The sequence below is a fragment of the Euleptes europaea genome, chromosome 6, assembly GCF_029931775.1.
Source record: "Euleptes europaea isolate rEulEur1 chromosome 6, rEulEur1.hap1, whole genome shotgun sequence".
NCBI lineage: Eukaryota > Metazoa > Chordata > Lepidosauria > Squamata > Sphaerodactylidae > Euleptes > Euleptes europaea.
Window position 1 is genome coordinate 53,459,826 of NC_079317.1, and position 16,691 is coordinate 53,476,516.

The 16,691-nt window shown below is 43.0% G+C and overlaps 1 protein-coding gene across 1 annotated transcript in view; it reads right to left on the minus strand.

Moving 5' to 3' along the window:
- Positions 1-2,469: 2,469 nt before the first annotated feature.
- Positions 2,470-16,691, minus strand: part of CDAN1 (codanin 1) — a 46,413-nt gene continuing 32,191 nt past the window's right edge. The window contains exons 23-28 of the mRNA XM_056851700.1: positions 15,720-15,880; positions 15,324-15,431; positions 13,985-14,048; positions 11,539-11,741; positions 3,450-3,557; positions 2,470-2,595 (exon numbers count right to left, since the gene is read on the minus strand). Coding sequence (XP_056707678.1) covers positions 2,470-2,595; positions 3,450-3,557; positions 11,539-11,741; positions 13,985-14,048; positions 15,324-15,431; positions 15,720-15,880 — 770 coding nt within the window. The remainder of the gene's footprint in view (positions 2,596-3,449; positions 3,558-11,538; positions 11,742-13,984; positions 14,049-15,323; positions 15,432-15,719; positions 15,881-16,691) is intronic.

The window sequence follows — 16,691 nt, forward strand, 5'->3', positions numbered from 1 at the left end:
ATGAAAAATGTACAGTATTGTTGGTGCATGAAACAAGTTGCTTAACTGATATGCACTAGACACCAAGTACAAGCTCCAAAGAGCCATGTATGGGCTATCCAGGGGTTTTCGCCTCCTCCAGAAGCCCCTTCTTTGGAGCAGGGTGGGATACAGGCAAGGTAGAGTTCTGCAGACATCCCCCCCCCCCCGAAAGGAGTTAACAACCAACTTGTTATCAAGAATGGCGGTGGGAATAAGTTGTCCATGACTATTAGCACAACCAATCTTCAGAACTTTTACTTGGGAGTAAGCATTGAATGCAGTAGGGTTTACTTATGAGTAAACATGCAGAAACTCAGGTTGTTAGCCCAAATGATAAGCATCTGTCTGTTGAGAATTCAAAGCACACAAATTAAGTTTAGTGATTAAGCTTAATAAAGCATGGCCAAACCAAATTAATGTATAAAAAATCATGTGAGGTAGTTTGCAGCACCCAACCCTGTAGATTACTTGGTTGTTATGGGAGCTGGAGAAGGTCAGTTCTGTAAACTATCCAGAGTACCAGCAATGCGTATAGTAATATGTGAATTAGAGACATATTTATGAATCTATTTCCAGCTAAAGACCTGCTAGATGTTAAGTTTTTTTCCTCTTTTTTTCTGGACACGGCACTCTGTTAATGAACCAAATAGCAGGAACAACATCTAAGAGGGACTCAACTCTTAATACAGATGGTGCCTATTGAAGGATGTCTTATTGTACAGTGCGTCAGAAGTTTATTTTTATAAAAGCATACAATTGTTTTTTCTATGTTTACAAATTAATTTATTTATATATACTTGTTTTGAGATGGTTTTATATGCTGAAGCTAATTATTATTTTTACAGATATTCAATTAATGCACGCTTTTTAGAAATAACTGATACTTTAAAAATACTATTTATATAATGTTTTCTTTTGAAAATATAACATTATGGTACCTGTGAATGCCTAGAATGGAAGAGTAATCTATTAAAATGGGGCAAAACTATTTTATGTGAAATACTTTACTCAATGAGGGAGAAAACACCCATTTACTGTACCATACCTTTAGCCCATACCTGCTTTTAACCAAGATTGCTATTTTCATATCCTCACAATAAAGTTTTCTAAATATGGAAATGGCTTAAAGTATTGTTTTCCTACCTGTTTTGGATACAATACATTAAAAACAACTACAGCATAAATATATCTGCCCTTCTCACACACGTTAGTTTTAGTTCTTTCAACAGCTTTACTTCTCATATCATCACTGTTAAGTCATAAAATGCAATTACCTGGACTCTTGTCTGCTCATCACTGCACATATAGATAAATCCACATGATGAGGCACAACAAACTTAATGCTACTAGACTTACAGCACCCTATCGTTATTCTCCAGAAAATCCAAATCTTGGATCATAATTGCACTCAAAACTAAATTAGGTTTTGTGAAATCCATCTTGGATCTGGTATACGCATCAGGAAGAAAAAGCAGGCCCATATCTGTCATGCATAAATTAACTTTCTTGTTTTTATAATAACAAAGGAGGGTTCCTAAGGAAACTGCTTTAACGTGTTGAAGGAAATGGGAGGAGGGAGAGAGAGAAACACATAGCCTATAAGAAACTCAGTGCCAAGAACTGAAGATTGTCTTGGGAGTCTGTGTGTGCTGACCAGACCTTCAAAGGCAAGTCTACCAAGTTCTAGAGCTCACCTGGGCAAGGAAGATCATAGAAAAACATGCTGAAGATGTCATCCCAGAAAAAAAAAAGAATGTCAGGCACTGAAGTTGTCATCTTAGAACATTCTTTTGTATTTAGAGTATAGATTTTGAAGTGGCAAATACTTCATAGTTCATAATTATACTTAACTAAAAACTTCTGCTTAATACTGTCTTCGCAATACAAAGTAAACGCTCCATCATTAGAAAATTCCAAATACAAAAAGTACTTTTTTTTTAAACAGAAGGCATTGAAACACCCCCTCCTTTTTAAACTCACAGACAAGCTATCACTTGATGTCTGAAGCAATGGCAGTATTTTAAAAACATGATCTGAACTTTTGAAAGGAGATAATTTAAAACTTTCTCGATAAAGTTTAAATACCAGTCTTACATGGGGGTTCTCCCCTCAATTGTACACAGATTGTACTAAAACAGGAAAATTCTCCAAGTGAGACTCCCACACATTTAAGGAACCCACCCCCCTTCCAGCTGTGTTTGTACAATTATACAAATTCTATTCCCAACTTGTGGGCACTATTTTTTTTTTGCTTTCACAAAGAAACAGATTTGTTCCTGCAGTTCCTATTAAGGATCTTAAAAGGACTCTTCTTGAAACAGCATATATTTTAACATCTGGACATCATTTTGCAGAGAAAAAGATGGAGCATCCAGATTGATGTCTGACTGCAACCACAGCCAAGGCATTAATGGACAAGGCTGGCAGCTCTGAAATGTTATGGCTGTGCTAGCTTTGTGCTGCCACTGTTCCTCTAGACTGTCCCAGCAATTCGCAAGGTAGAGCCTTTGCTTCTTCAATGTAGTTCTCAGAAATGAATATTCTTAACAGCGCTTCTAGTTCCTTGGAAAAGTCCTGCAACAACAACAAAAATGCAGAGCACAGTTAAACCTATTTAACCTGTGCAAGTATACGTAATTCTTTGGTTAGCAAAAATATGACTAACAGAATCCTTGTTTTGTCCTGATTGCTCAGCACCAGCCATGTGCATTCAAAATGGATTGTATTTTGGACAGGGGGAGGAAGATGGAATCCACATGGATTACACAGCATCCCAACACCCACACCCCTACCTCCTGGCCCTTTATTGTTTCTGGTCAGAAACCCCAGCTGGAAACAACTGAGTCCATGATATGTATCAGGATGCCTCTTTCATTCTGACTTGCAGGTTAACGTGACAAAGGTGTTCTAGTATCAAGAAGGACTATAATGCAGTTAAGAATTGATCTAAGTATTTCTGCAGCCCTTAAGATTTCAGAGCTAGGGTGGAGTCAACAAACTGAGAAAACATTCCCTTAGATGTTCTGAAATATTTGTACATATTCTGTTCATTCTATTTAACAATCTATTGGTTTCTTTCTACCTTTGCCAGCTAGTAAAAGTATTTGTGAAGATGTAGCTGTTCTGGGTTGACAAAGATCATTAATAGAAACTCAGTTAAGATGCTACGATGAAGCAAAGTAAGCAAATTCTGGAGGGTTTGCCCCCCAAAAAACATTACCTGATGGTATGCAAATAATAAAGCCAATATAAATAGAAGAAAAAAGATGCAGGCATCACAAGCCCCCCCACCCCCCATCCTTGTCTCCTTCACCTCCTACACTTTAGTTTTCAACTTCATACTACAGAATTTATTGCCCAGAATATGAAGCTGAAGTTTTATAGTAACTACCAGAGTAGGAAACACAGCTCAAAGTACAAATACTTACTGCGGGCCAAGGGGATTTTTGGAGGCCATGCAAACAGTGTTCTATCTCTGCATCTGCCATTAAACCGTATTCAACAATGCCGTGAAGCATGAACAGGAACAAGTCCCACTGTAAGAAAAACAGGAGCATTAGGGCCTCAAGAGAGGGTTCTGTGGCTAGCTCCCGTATAACTGAAATCCTGCTCAAGTGGAAATAACTACTGACAGCAAAAAACACCCACTATTTAAAACAGAACTGTAATGCTCAGTACAAAAAATGGAGAAACACTTCACAGGACTACACTGCTTAGATCTGAAATCTAAGAACTGCATCAGTGCTTTAATACATAAGGAAGCATGAAAAAAGATCAGGAAAACAGTTATGAATTCACACAGTTGCACACGTACTGGATGCAGAGCTGAGAAAAGCCATCTTTCTCCAGTTCTAAATTGAGAGGGCAACTTCACATTAATTGCACTCCTTGGGGATGTTGTTATGAATTTGTGACAAATTTAGTGATGTGCAAAATGTGAGGAAGCTGACCTATGCAGAAGCCTATAGCTATAAGCCTCTTCCACTAATTAAAAGCTTCAATTATATCCTACCTTTATGTTAATGTGGGAACAGAACTCATTGGTTAAAGTTGTCTTAACTCTGGAGAAAAGAGAAAAAGGATTCACCCAAAACTATCAAATTATCCCAACCATCAAATTATAAAATGCCTATTATATTAGGTGCTGTAGAATACAGGCAGGATACTGCTGCAGTCGTCTTGTTTGTGGACTTCCTGGAAGCACCTGGTTGGCCACCGTGTGAACAGACTGCTGGATTTGATGGGCCTTGGTCTGATCCAGCATGGCCTTTCTTATGTTCTTAAATGGCTCCTTGATTCTTACTGTGTTACAAAAATGTGAGCTCTGCCAGCAAAGAATTCTGAAGACTCTCCATTATGCACTGACACTGGTTACTGCACTCCTCTAAAAAGGATCCCAGCACTGTGCACCAATATTGTAGGATCAAACACCAGGCACTATGCTCGAGAGTAACAAATTCCCCAAACCTGGGGACTCTTGTGTCTCTGTGCTGCCCCTCCCCTTAGAGAGTGATATTTATGTTAATATTGGAGAGATTACATCAAAACTAGTCCAGACAGCCACTAATAGACAAATGTCTGTGTACAAGCAAGGCAGAAACAAGGCTAGAAATTCTGCACCACCTTTTTCTTCAGGAATTTCAAAGACATAGTGTGTCAGACTAGACAGTTTATTGGTAAATTACCCAGGAATTCTCTTCCAGACAACCTATTGTTTTTACTGTTTTTAATACAACCCATACACAAAAGATATTTAGAATAAATGTACAGACTGGTGGAAAAGAACACAGAATACTAGAAGCAAAAGAAAACACAGTTGCTAATCTAGCTACACTTTCTTTGGAGGCCAGGAAATCCACAGGCCCACTTCATTCCTGGATAATGGCTCAGATGTCAGGCGGTGTAACCTGACTGACATGAACGCAATTCATTCAACACATCAGTGGCATGTATGAAGTAGCCACCACAGATCAAATCATAACAGGCTGAAGAAGAGGAGTTGGGTTTTATATGCTGACTTTCTCTACCACTTAAGGAAGAAGCAAACCGGCTTACAATCACCTTCACTTCCCCCTCCCCACACCAGACACCCTGTGAGGTAGGTGGGACTGATAAGAGTTCGGAGAGAACTTTGACTAGCCCAAGGTCACCCAGCTGGCTTCATGTATAGGAGTGGGGAAAAAAACAGAGTTGCACTTACCTGTAACTGTTGTTCATCGAGTGGTCTTCTGTGCAGGCACGCATGGGACTGCGCTTGCGCAGGCCAGCCGCGGAGAACTGACTAGAAAGCTTTTAGGAGCTTCAGAACGCCTGGAGCGCTCCCCCTCCCCTCCGTCCCAGGCCGAGAGCGAGCCGGCTTCCCGCCCAACGGTCATGTGACGGAGGGAGGAGGGGCGCTCCCCCTCAGTTCTCCCTTCGCCGCCGTGGAAGACCACCATAGCCACCAAGCAGTAGCCCACAGCGGGGAAAGGAGGGAGGGATGCGTGCCTGCACAGAAGACCACTCGATGAACAACAGTTACAGGTAAGTGCAACTCTGTTTTTCATCTTCGTGGCTTCTGTGCAGTCCCGCATGGGAGAATAGCAAGCTCACCTACCATGGAGGCGGGTGTGGGCTTGTCACCTAATTAAAAGACAACTCTCACAAACAGCTGTTTCCTCCCTGGAGACCACATCTACAGGGCAATGCCAGAGGTATGTGGATCGAAGGACCAGGTTGCCACTTTAGAGAAGCCTCAGAAATCTGTCATGGCAAGGAAAACAGCGAAAGAGACATGAGCCCTGTTGCAAAAGGCCTCCATATGGAGTGGACAGCATAGTTCAGCATTGCTATAAACACCATCGGGAAACCGTTTCCAAAGAAGCTGCTGGTTCAGCCTTCCATGCACTAGACCAATAGGTTGTTTAGGTGCTGCATGGAACCTGAAGGACATGGTCTTCAGGCACTTGATTGCATGAAGAGATTGCTTAGTTAGCGACTGAGGATTTAGAAGAAAACAGGTTCGGCAACGGGACCTTACCCAAGGTCGAACTTCAATCTAGGTAATACTACCTTAACCTGATGAAAAGTGATCACAGACCAATAATTTAAACAGGTGGCAGAGAAGGAAGGGGCTATACCCTGATCAGCTAGTCTTCTTGAGAAAGTACCCGAAATCCTCATCAAAAGTAATCTACAGATTGGGAACACAAAACATTGTGGTCAATAGGGACCTATGAGCATCACTGGTGTCCTGGGTCTATGAAGCCAGGGAACAAAAATGCAGCATTAAAATAAATGTGACCAGTGAAACTGGAGAATCTCTCCGACGGCCTCATGGCATCCAGTGTTCCGTAGGAAGCAGGGACATATTGCATCTGCACTTGAGATAATAGGACTCTACCTGGGAAAAAACCATTCCCTTAAAAAGGGAAAGCAGGGAACATAGAGTGAGGGATTACTTGTGGGTTGATGAAACCTGTCAGCTTGGGAAATCTGAGAGAGTAGGCTTCTCTCACCACCTGGACGTCCAGGAAGGAAACGTTGTGCTGTTAGGTCCTTTGCCACAACCGGAAAAACCTGGGACAGCAGGACAGGGAACTCTCCCTCATGCTATAGATATTTACATTGCCATGCTATATACACTCATAGCAGTGGCTGAAAAAAGGTACAAAATGGTACTGGATTGTCCTGACTTCCAGAAGAATAATGTGATTTCATGAAGGAAAACATTCAGGTAAACACCCTTGCACAAGTGCTTGTGAGAACCTTAGTACTGGAGAGAACACAGCACAGTTCTGGATATAGGTGGTATTAGAATAGTTGCCCTGTCAGACAGGATCTGCACCACTAGTCTGGGAAGGAGCAGGAACCAAAGCGATATGCAATAGAACCAACCGTAGTAGGGGACGATGACTGGAAACATATATATTTGTTTGTTTGTTTGTTTGCCTTTGGTAAGGTATGTTTTTTAATGTCCTCTTGAAAACCCTTGTTTTGTAAATTCAGGTACCAGAGGTCTAATGTTCTTAGACTGATGATCCACAATACACACAGAGGAGTATTCCCCAGTCTCAGAACCAAGTTGAACCAACAACCAATTAGTTGTTGGTCTTGTTTTTGTTTTTTAATTTTTATTTTATTTTATTTTGAAGCCTGTAGGTAGATACCCTAGGATATAGACCAGTAACAATGGTGATCAAAATTATTCCTTTAAAGAACTGATCTACATTTGCACATAAATCGTGCAGCTAAAGGGACAGAAAAACCATGGGCCCTTGAGTTGTTAAGGGCTCGAAGAAAAAACATTCAAAGTAGCAAAAAGAATGCTATCCTTTGAGTAGGGAGCAATTGGAATTACACAAATTCAACTAGCAAATCCAACGACACATAGGGCTGACAAGGTTAGAGACAGGCAAACCTGCAGGACTGGTAAAATGAATTGTCCAATAGCCAATAATCCAATTACGGATCAACAGCACCACCTGCTGACAGGAGGAAAGCAAGTGCAACAAGCCTGTAACATACTGTAACATACAATTAAGATAATTGTCCTTAGATTCAGGACTACAACCAAAAAGGCTCCCAGGCAACTGAGGAAGGACATCTGAAAAGGGAAGTATCCTGAAATGTGGGCACCTGTGGATCCATATTAAGGAGTCTGAGGTCCAGTCGGGGTCCCTTATCAGCATTTTCCTTTATCCAAGATAAAAATACATAGATTAAAATTTGCGTGTTCCTAAATAAAGGGGTTTATTTGCATTGCAATATAGAGATCTCAGCTGCAATGAACTCAATATGGAGGGAACCCAGTGCCTTGGATGGTTAAGAGCACCATTCAGCATTTAGCATAAATCTACCCAGGAGTTATGCATTTATTATCCTGTAGTCATGCCTGTTTGTCCCTGTATGAAAAGTCCTTGGGAAGTCAAACACCCTGTGAGTTGGGGACGTCTCCCCTTATGCTGGATAAACGCAATATGTACAAGACTTATCAGTGTACATAATTTGCTTAGGCTAATTACAGCCCTAACACTGAAAAGTGTTCTTAATGGGAGATTCAGTGCTCCTGCCCAGAGTCAAAGTGGGCAGCCCCAGCAACCCCCGGATAAAAATGGGAACCTCACCCATATTAAGATAGAAGTGTCCCAGCAACTAGCAACTGGGTGAGGGATACTGTAAGAGGAATCAAGCATCCTCTTTTAGCTTTATATAGATTTCCCACCTTCTAGGGAAAAGAAGCCAAATGTATACCATATTGGTTTCGCATAACACAACTCCTTGTCAGATCCGACTTCGAATCTGAGGGAGATTATAAAATCTTCCAAGCCTATGCCATCCAGATTAAGTATTCTAAATAGAGCTGAATGACCCCATGGGTGAGACAGGCAGGAACCCAGATGGGTTACACATGAGAGGAAGCGTATTATGAGCCCTCGCTCCTTGACGCCAAGGTGACCATGTAAATTGACTTCGAGGTCGGTGGGAAGACACTTGTCACAGAGGGGATGAGTGTCTATACACCCATGGGGATATATGTATTCCCGCAGGAGCATCCCACGGAGAGGCTCAGGGAACATAAGGGGGGGACGGGACGGAACATGGCTGAGAAGCCTTCTCCACATGCTGGACAATGCTTCAGCCCAAGCTTGCTTACCCCACTAGCGACGGCGATGCCTGACGTCGAGGGAAGCAGGGGGGGGGGGAGCTGCAACGCTGAGATTCCTCCCCTTCTCCGAACAGATGCCGCAGCAACAGACAGCTGGCATGGAGGCAAACTCGAACCCGCTCATCTCGGCATCGAGGAGGAATCGGTGTATGACATCGACAAGAGCCAGGTGGCTGTTGTGTTGGTGCGTCAGAGGTGAGCCAACGTCGAGGCTTTTACACCCTGAGGAGTAGGTGTTCCCACCTCCTTGGAATTGCTCGACCTCGAGACCTCTCTCTGCACGTCATGCACCTTACCTTACCTTACCTTAGGGGACTGATCCCCTAGTGCTGTAGACTAGCAGGCTTTCCACGGAACCTGTTGACGTCGAGACATCATCCATGCATGTCATGGGGTCCAGAGCCCCTAGCACCACAGTAAAACGGCTTTCCACGCAGCCTGTCGACTCATCCATGCACATCGTAAGGGACGGAACACCGAGCCCCTAGTGCAACCATACAGTGGCTTTTCTCAGCCTGTCGACTTCAAGGTCTCATCCATGCACATCGTAAGGGACGGAACACCGAGCCCCTAGTGCAACCATACAGTGGCTTTTCTCAGCCTGTCGACTTCAAGGTCTCATCCATGCACATCGTAAGGGACGGAACACCGAGCCCTTAGTGCAACCATACAGTGGCTTTTCTCAGCCTGTCGACTTCAAGGTCTCATCCATGCACATCGTAAGGGACGGAACACCGAGCCCCTAGTGCAACCATACAGTGGCTTTTCTCAGCCTGTCGACTTCAAGGTCTCATCCATGCACATCGTAAGGGACGGAACACCGAGCCCCTAGTGCAACCATACAGTGGCTTTTCTCAGCCTGTCGACTTCAAGGTCTCATCCATGCACATCGTAAGGGACGGAACACCGAGCCCCTAGTGCAACCATACAGTGGCTTTTCTCAGCCTGTCGACTTCAAGGTCTCATCCATGCACATCGTAAGGGACGGAACACCGAGCCCCTAGTGCAACCATACAGTGGCTTTTCTCAGCCTGTCGACTTCAAGGTCTCATCCATGCACATCGTAAGGGACGGAACACCGAGCCCCTAGTGCAACCATACAGTGGCTTTTCTCAGCCTGTCGACTTCAAGGTCTCATCCATGCACATCGTAAGGGACGGAACACCGAGCCCCTAGTGCAACCATACAGTGGCTTTTCTCAGCCTGTCGACTTCAAGGTCTCATCCATGCACATCGTAAGGGACGGAACACCGAGCCCCTAGTGCAACCATACAGTGGCTTTTCTCAGAGCCTGTCGACTTCGAGGTCTCATCTATGCACTTCATAGGGGACAGAACCCCTAGTGCTGCAGCATATCCAGTCCTTATCACAGCCTTTGGGTTGAGACCTCTTTCCACACACGTCGTGGAGATAACCTAAGCATTAGTAAAGCCGGATTTCCTCACAGACCTTCGAACTGGAGAAACACAGCCTGAATGACTTGTAAAAATGAAAAAGAGACAAGATTAAAACAAGTATCTGAAACAAAACCGACCATTAATTAGTGGCATACTTATTCTGCATTTGGCAGAATTGTCAATGAAAGTGATATTGGCAAAACAGACATCAAATGCTGAAAGAAAAGAATTTCTGAGGTAGAAGAAAAGACACAAGTCTCTCAAATAGAACAAGCATTATTAATTTGTACCATACTATTGTACATTTGGCAAATTTGTTAAATAAAGCCACATTGACAAAAGAAAAGAAATCAAATCCTGAAGAGAAGACCTTTCTAAGTGAAAGAAAAGACATAAGTCTCTTATACAGAACATAATCATCGTTATTTTGTGCTATAATCCTTTCATATTTGGCACATTTGGTACATCAAACCATATTGGCAAAAAGGAAATCAAATCCTGAAGAGAATTTTTTTTTTTTGAAGTAAAAGAAAAAGCACAAATCTCTCAAACGTAACAACAGTCATTATTTTGTGCCATACTATTTCTACATTTGGCACAGTTGTTAAATAAGATTATATTGGCAAAAAAGAAATAAAATCCTGAAGAGAAATTTTCTCTGAGGTAACAGAAAAGACGCTCTGAAACAAAGCTAGTGCTCTCTCCACGGCGGCGAAGAGAGAACTGAGGGGGAGCGCCCCTCCTCCCTCCGTCACATGACCGTTGGGCGGGAAGCCGGCTCGCTCTCGGCCTGGGACGGAGGGGAGGGGGAGCGCTCCAGGCGTTCTGAAGCTCCTAAAAGCTTTCTAGTCAGTTCTCCGCGGCTGGCCTGCGCAAGCGCAGTCCCATGCGTGCCTGCACAGAAGCCACGAAGATGAACAACCCGGTTCACCAGATTAGCCTCTGCCACTCATGTGGAGGAGTGGGGAATCAAACCCGGTTCTCCAGATTAGAGCCCACCGCTCCAAACCACCGCTCTTAACCCCTGCACCATGCTGGCTCAGCTGCTGAGCTGCTACACCTGCCTAAAACTCTACACTTTACAAAGAGCAGCTTCGGGTCAAGTGATTAACTGCATGATTTTATGACTGTGCCAATCAGCTCTTAAGGATACATCTGCCAAACCATTAAAAGATTTGCAACAGTTGCTTGTGGTTGTGTGTGTTAATATGCCTCGCGGCTGTCATCTCTGCAACATTGTATGGCACTGTCCTCTACCTGGCATTTCACTGTATGCTTGCTTTCACATTTCATAATCCCACACTACCACCTTTGCCGAAATACTATTTGGTTCATCCCTGTTTCTTCCTGTTTCACTGCTGAACAAATGAAGATGAGCATTCCCCACCTTATCTATATGATTAGTTTGAGATACCAAGTACAAAGAGCAATTAGATTTAGTCAGTAGCTTTAAAATAATTCAAAAGCCCTCACCTCACGCTGTTTGTTGTCTGCAAGGTAGGCCGTGTTTCTCCTACTGAAGAGGACCTTTAATGGCACAGTCGCCTCGAAATCTTCTTTCCACGTGGACAGCAAGGATTTTAGTAGGCTACATATAAGGTGGTTCTTTGCTTGCTGCTGTTCCTGTTTCTTTGGCATGTGAAAGTTCAGCCCCTGGATAGGAACACGATCTGAAACTAAAGAACAAGTAGATGAGACAAAAATAGTTAGAGTCCCCTGTGAAGGATCCTTCTGGGACGATGGGCAGCTCCTCTCTTGTCTACTTCTACAACTTCCACTGGGAAAAGGAGCCATCTAAGTACTGCAAGATCGCACAACAGAGGAATAATTACGTTAAATGCATTCTAGTAATCTGAACACTTTCTTTCTGAGAGTCATTAAGCCTCTCCCCTCTCTTGATTGCTTCTCCAGAGTCCAAACAAGTCCTTTGTCCCTGGTAAAGCTTTCTTTGCCAGTTACCTCATATCTCCCCAGGTCCCATTTCTGGGTGTAAATATTTGCCCTTGTAGCATTCTAAGAGTATGTGTGTCTTTGGATTCAAACTCTCATCCCTTACTTGCATCTAAGGTCTCTCACTTTGCTTTCCAGAAACGCTGGTTTGTTTCTCCCCTCTGCAGCACTGCTTTCAGTTGGACATTGCTCTTCAAGATTGGTAATTATCACCCGAACCCTACCTCTAGAATCCCGACCCTCCACCATTTTACTTATGAGCTCTTGTATGAATTGTGCGTGTGTGCTATTTTTGTGTGCTTGAAATTATTTTATAATAAAGCTCCATTTATTGGGAACAAACTGCTTCTTTATTGGGAGTTTTCCATTGGGACTTAATCCCTGTACACACTGGCTGCAAAAATCGTGGTTACCCAACCTCTTGCAAAGCTCAACCTCTGCGCTGATTCCCCTAACTAAAGCGCAGACGCTCTAATTCAGCCCTAGCCACAGCCCCACTTCTTGAGAAGCAAGTTGCTAAGGTTTCTTAGCAGCTTGCTAAGAAGTGTGTTTTAAGCAGCTTAGACAAGTTTGCTAGCTGTTCCTGAGAGAACTGATTTGGTCTCAGTCACGTATGTCTTGATAATATAGTTTAGCGATTACTATACTATCTCCTTTGAATGGATGGACTGGAGCAAAAAGAAGGAAAACTAATTTCTGTATCTAATATATGTAAACAATGGGTCTGTTTATAAAACAGTGTCTAGTTTAAAATGCAAAGCTCATCCTGACTGGATTTTTCATCTATATTCTTCAGAACATAATACACGGCACTTTCACACAGCCCAAATAATGCACTTTCAATCCACTTTCAATGCACTTTGAAGGTGGATTTTACTGTGTGAACTGGCAAAATCCACTTGCAAACAACCTTAAGGTGCACTGAAAGTGGATTGAAAGTGCATTATTTGGGCTGTGTGAAAGTGCCCTTAGATTGCTGAGCCTTCTAGCCTTATGCTCCCTTTCCCTTTTTGCTGATATTTATATATGTGTGTCTGTGTCAGCTATGTGTGACTCTCCATTAATCTGATAAGGTGGGCTCTGGCTCAAGATTATGGCTCAATAAATGTGTTAATCTTCAGGTGCTACAAGAATATTAGATGACACAGTCCAATATGACTATCATTCTGGCATTTGCTAGTGTTGTGTTTTTTATGCAAAAAGAAACCTCTTCCTCTACCTAACTATAATAATTGAATCGGGGGGGGGGGGGGGAGAGAGAGAAATCCCTAACAGATATTAGCATATAGAGAGCAGCAAGAGCCAAGTTATTTCAGCAGACAGAAACTGAGTGGGCTCCTCCACCTTAAGAAGAGTTCCAGAATCTTCTGAAAGAGTCGTCTTCTCAAAATGCATGGGAAGAGTTACCCACAGTGGAATATGCATACTTTTTATTCCCAGTATTAATTGTTTACATCTGAACAATTCAAGTACCAGACAATGGCTTACATCTCACCGAAAATTTACCACAGGCAATAAGATTTCTGCCTGCAGAGCATGACTTTCTCACTTTCCCCCTCACCCAAAATGCCCCCCAAATGGTGCTCCTAGGAGATGGGGAACCCCAAGGAACAGCATGAGGGAGTTGAAGGGCAGTCATGGGAGGGGGCAGTCACCTGCCTCCCACATCCCTTTGCAAAAATCTGTCTGACAGGATCCAACTCAGTGTGTTTCTGTAACTGTTAACTGTCAGGCCTCTTCATTTTTTCCCCTTTACATGCAGATTAATTGCTATGTTGATAAAACAAATATATATATTGCCACTCATCACTACTGCTTTGTTGTATCACTATTGCTTTGCTGTACTGACCCTGCCTTGAGAAGATCATTAACACATAGAACAATGGACCATTCCAAAAAGTGAGATATCCAAACAAAAGTGAAGATAATGGGAACACTGCTAAGAAGGACATTTTCCCCCAGTACTTACCTAGGAGGGAAGCCAGCTCTACGGTGCATTTAGCTAGCTGTTGTTCTGAAGCTGGACATATGAACTGTGGAGGGGAAATACAAAAGATACAAAAACTAAATAGAAAACTAACTAAAAACTAAATACAACAAAATACAACACTAAAAAAAATGCCCACCAAGAAATATTTTCATAATTAAGACTGTTGCTGCTTCTTAAAAAATGTTTTGTATTGGGCACTGAAGTATTACATTAAATCACCTCTATAAACAGCAACTTTGCCTTTAAAATATGCAAGGAGGGTCCACATCCTTTTGTGGTAGCTGTTCTCAGGTATTTTAAAGGGGAAATTCATTACTAATACATATCTGCCACTTTCATAGTGATGAATTAAAAAAGCAGCTAAAGGAGGGGAAAGCAAGCAAACAAATCAGGTCAAGAACAATATCTGAACTTAGAATAAGCGGAGACAACTGATTAGACCAGTGTGCAGTAGTGGTTGGAGCAGGGGTGTCAAAACCAATTGTTATGAGGGCCAGATATGACATAAATGTCACTTGGTCGGGCCAGGCTATTGTCAGGGCTTTGGCCTGGTCTCGCTTCCCAGGGCCTCTCTGGTGTTTGTGCTTTCGGTTTAGCACAGCCAAGCACCTGGTGTTGTGTCTTCAATCGTGGGAATCCTTATCTCCGTCGTTGCTGGGCAACGCTGGCCCAGGACCCCAGAAGTGCTTATAGTCTAGTAAACTTTCCTGGGAAAGTATTGCCTGTTTTGCTATGCCTGTGAGTGGTCAAATCTTAGTCTTAGCCTGCTTGTCTTTGAATAAAGTGTTTTACTTCAGACCACACTTGTCTTAGTGAGTCCTTTGCATAGATTGAGAGGTGGAGACCTGAGCTTGACAGCTATGCCTACCCAGCCCATACTTAGAGTTGAGGGGGGGCTGCCTTGGTTGGCTCGTGGGCCACATAAGAGCTCTCAAGGGGCCGGATCTGGCCCTCGGGCCTTATGTTTGACACCCCTGGGTTAGAGTGTCAGGCTAGATCCTGGGAGACCTACGTTCTAATCTCTACTTTGCCATGGAAGCTTGTGGGTGACCTTGGGCGAGTTAATCCCTCTCAGCCTAACCTATCTCACAGGGCTATGGTGAGGATAAAACTGAGGAGGGGAGAATGATGTAAGCCACTTTGCCTCCCTGCTGAGGAGAAAAGTGGAGTACAAATACCTCAACAAGTAGACAAGCATTTCATCCAAAAATTACCAAGCTGTCCATACATATCACAGAGCTAGCAGACATGGATTCATTTCACCATCAGTATAAGGCACTCTCATAAATAATTTGTCACAAGTTAAACCCATTTCTACCTTTCTGCATTGAAGTGACTGTCTTAGCCTTCCCAATAAACCTTCTAGATGGAGAAACTGGATTTCTTCGCCTTCATCCCGTGGCCCCACAGTAATGCAAAGGACATCCTAGACAGAACAGTATTTGTCACTTATGATACATACACATGGCTCTGGGCTCCTAGGAGATCTCTCGTAACTACACAGAAAAGACAAAGCTTTGCTACGGTGCTTGTGAGAGGATAAGATACATGGACAATAATATCAGCTCCATCCATCCTACTAGAAATTCTTCTTTTTCAATAATGCTCAGGAGTAGGGAAATGTGCCATGTCAGAAAGCTGGGGGTGAGATGGTGAGTGGTTTTTATTTAGGAGCCAGGAATAGAGATTAAAGGGGAGAACAGCAGATCCATACCTTGATTTCATTGATTATCTGGGAGGGGAACGTTGCCTTGTGGTGGCAGTCTGGGGGACAGCTTTTCTTCCTCTGAACACCTTCACTGGCACCAGGCAGGGAAGGCACCGGAATTTTCAACATGTGATTAAAGGCAGCTTTTACTTCTCTCTTAATCAAAGCTGTAAGGAACAAACCAGAGCACTTATTCCTCCACGCAGTGCAAATCAGGAAATTGACACCACTGCATATGTAGATCCATCAGTGTCTTCACTCCCAAGGCTGCTGCTACTACTGTAATGTTTAGAGAGTATGTTCGGCACTGTAGAAACCACAGAAGTGATGCAGCCTCTGCCCATAGAGATACTAGCAGGTTACAATAGATAGAAAAGTTTAAAAGGGGATGCTCCTATGCTCTCTAGGAGCCTGATGGAAGGTGGTATAGTAGGGTGGCCAAAGTTTCTAAGAGCTGCATGCTAAAACCCTTGTAAATGTGACCAACAGAATACATAACCACCATGTACATTTCCCCCTCCAGTTGCTATTCCTGCAGCCATTGTTGCTGCTTCTCTCTCTGCAACAGGCCGTCCTTCTCAAAAATTGTCCCCTTTTCTTGCAAGCTATGAACATCATCATCCCCTTCATCCTGAAACCCCATATGCTGCCTTTTTTGTCAAAACCATTAAAGCCTCTCTGCTATGCCATTTTAGTCTCAATAATAAGGATGAGAAGGCATGAAATAAAAACTTCTATGTGTGCATCCTATTGTCCCCCTCCCTTTCTCCATCATCAGCTTGAGATCTTGGAACTATACATGGCTTTTGAGAAAGAAACTGGCCATCTAAGTTTTTCAGCACTCAACATACTTAAGGGGCTTATCTGTATGATGAAGTAATTACAGCATCAGTCAGTCCTTGGAATGTGGGAATTATCCACCTAAAACAATTTAGTTTCTGCATTACAAAAGTCATCTTCTATAAAAGCACAGTGAGA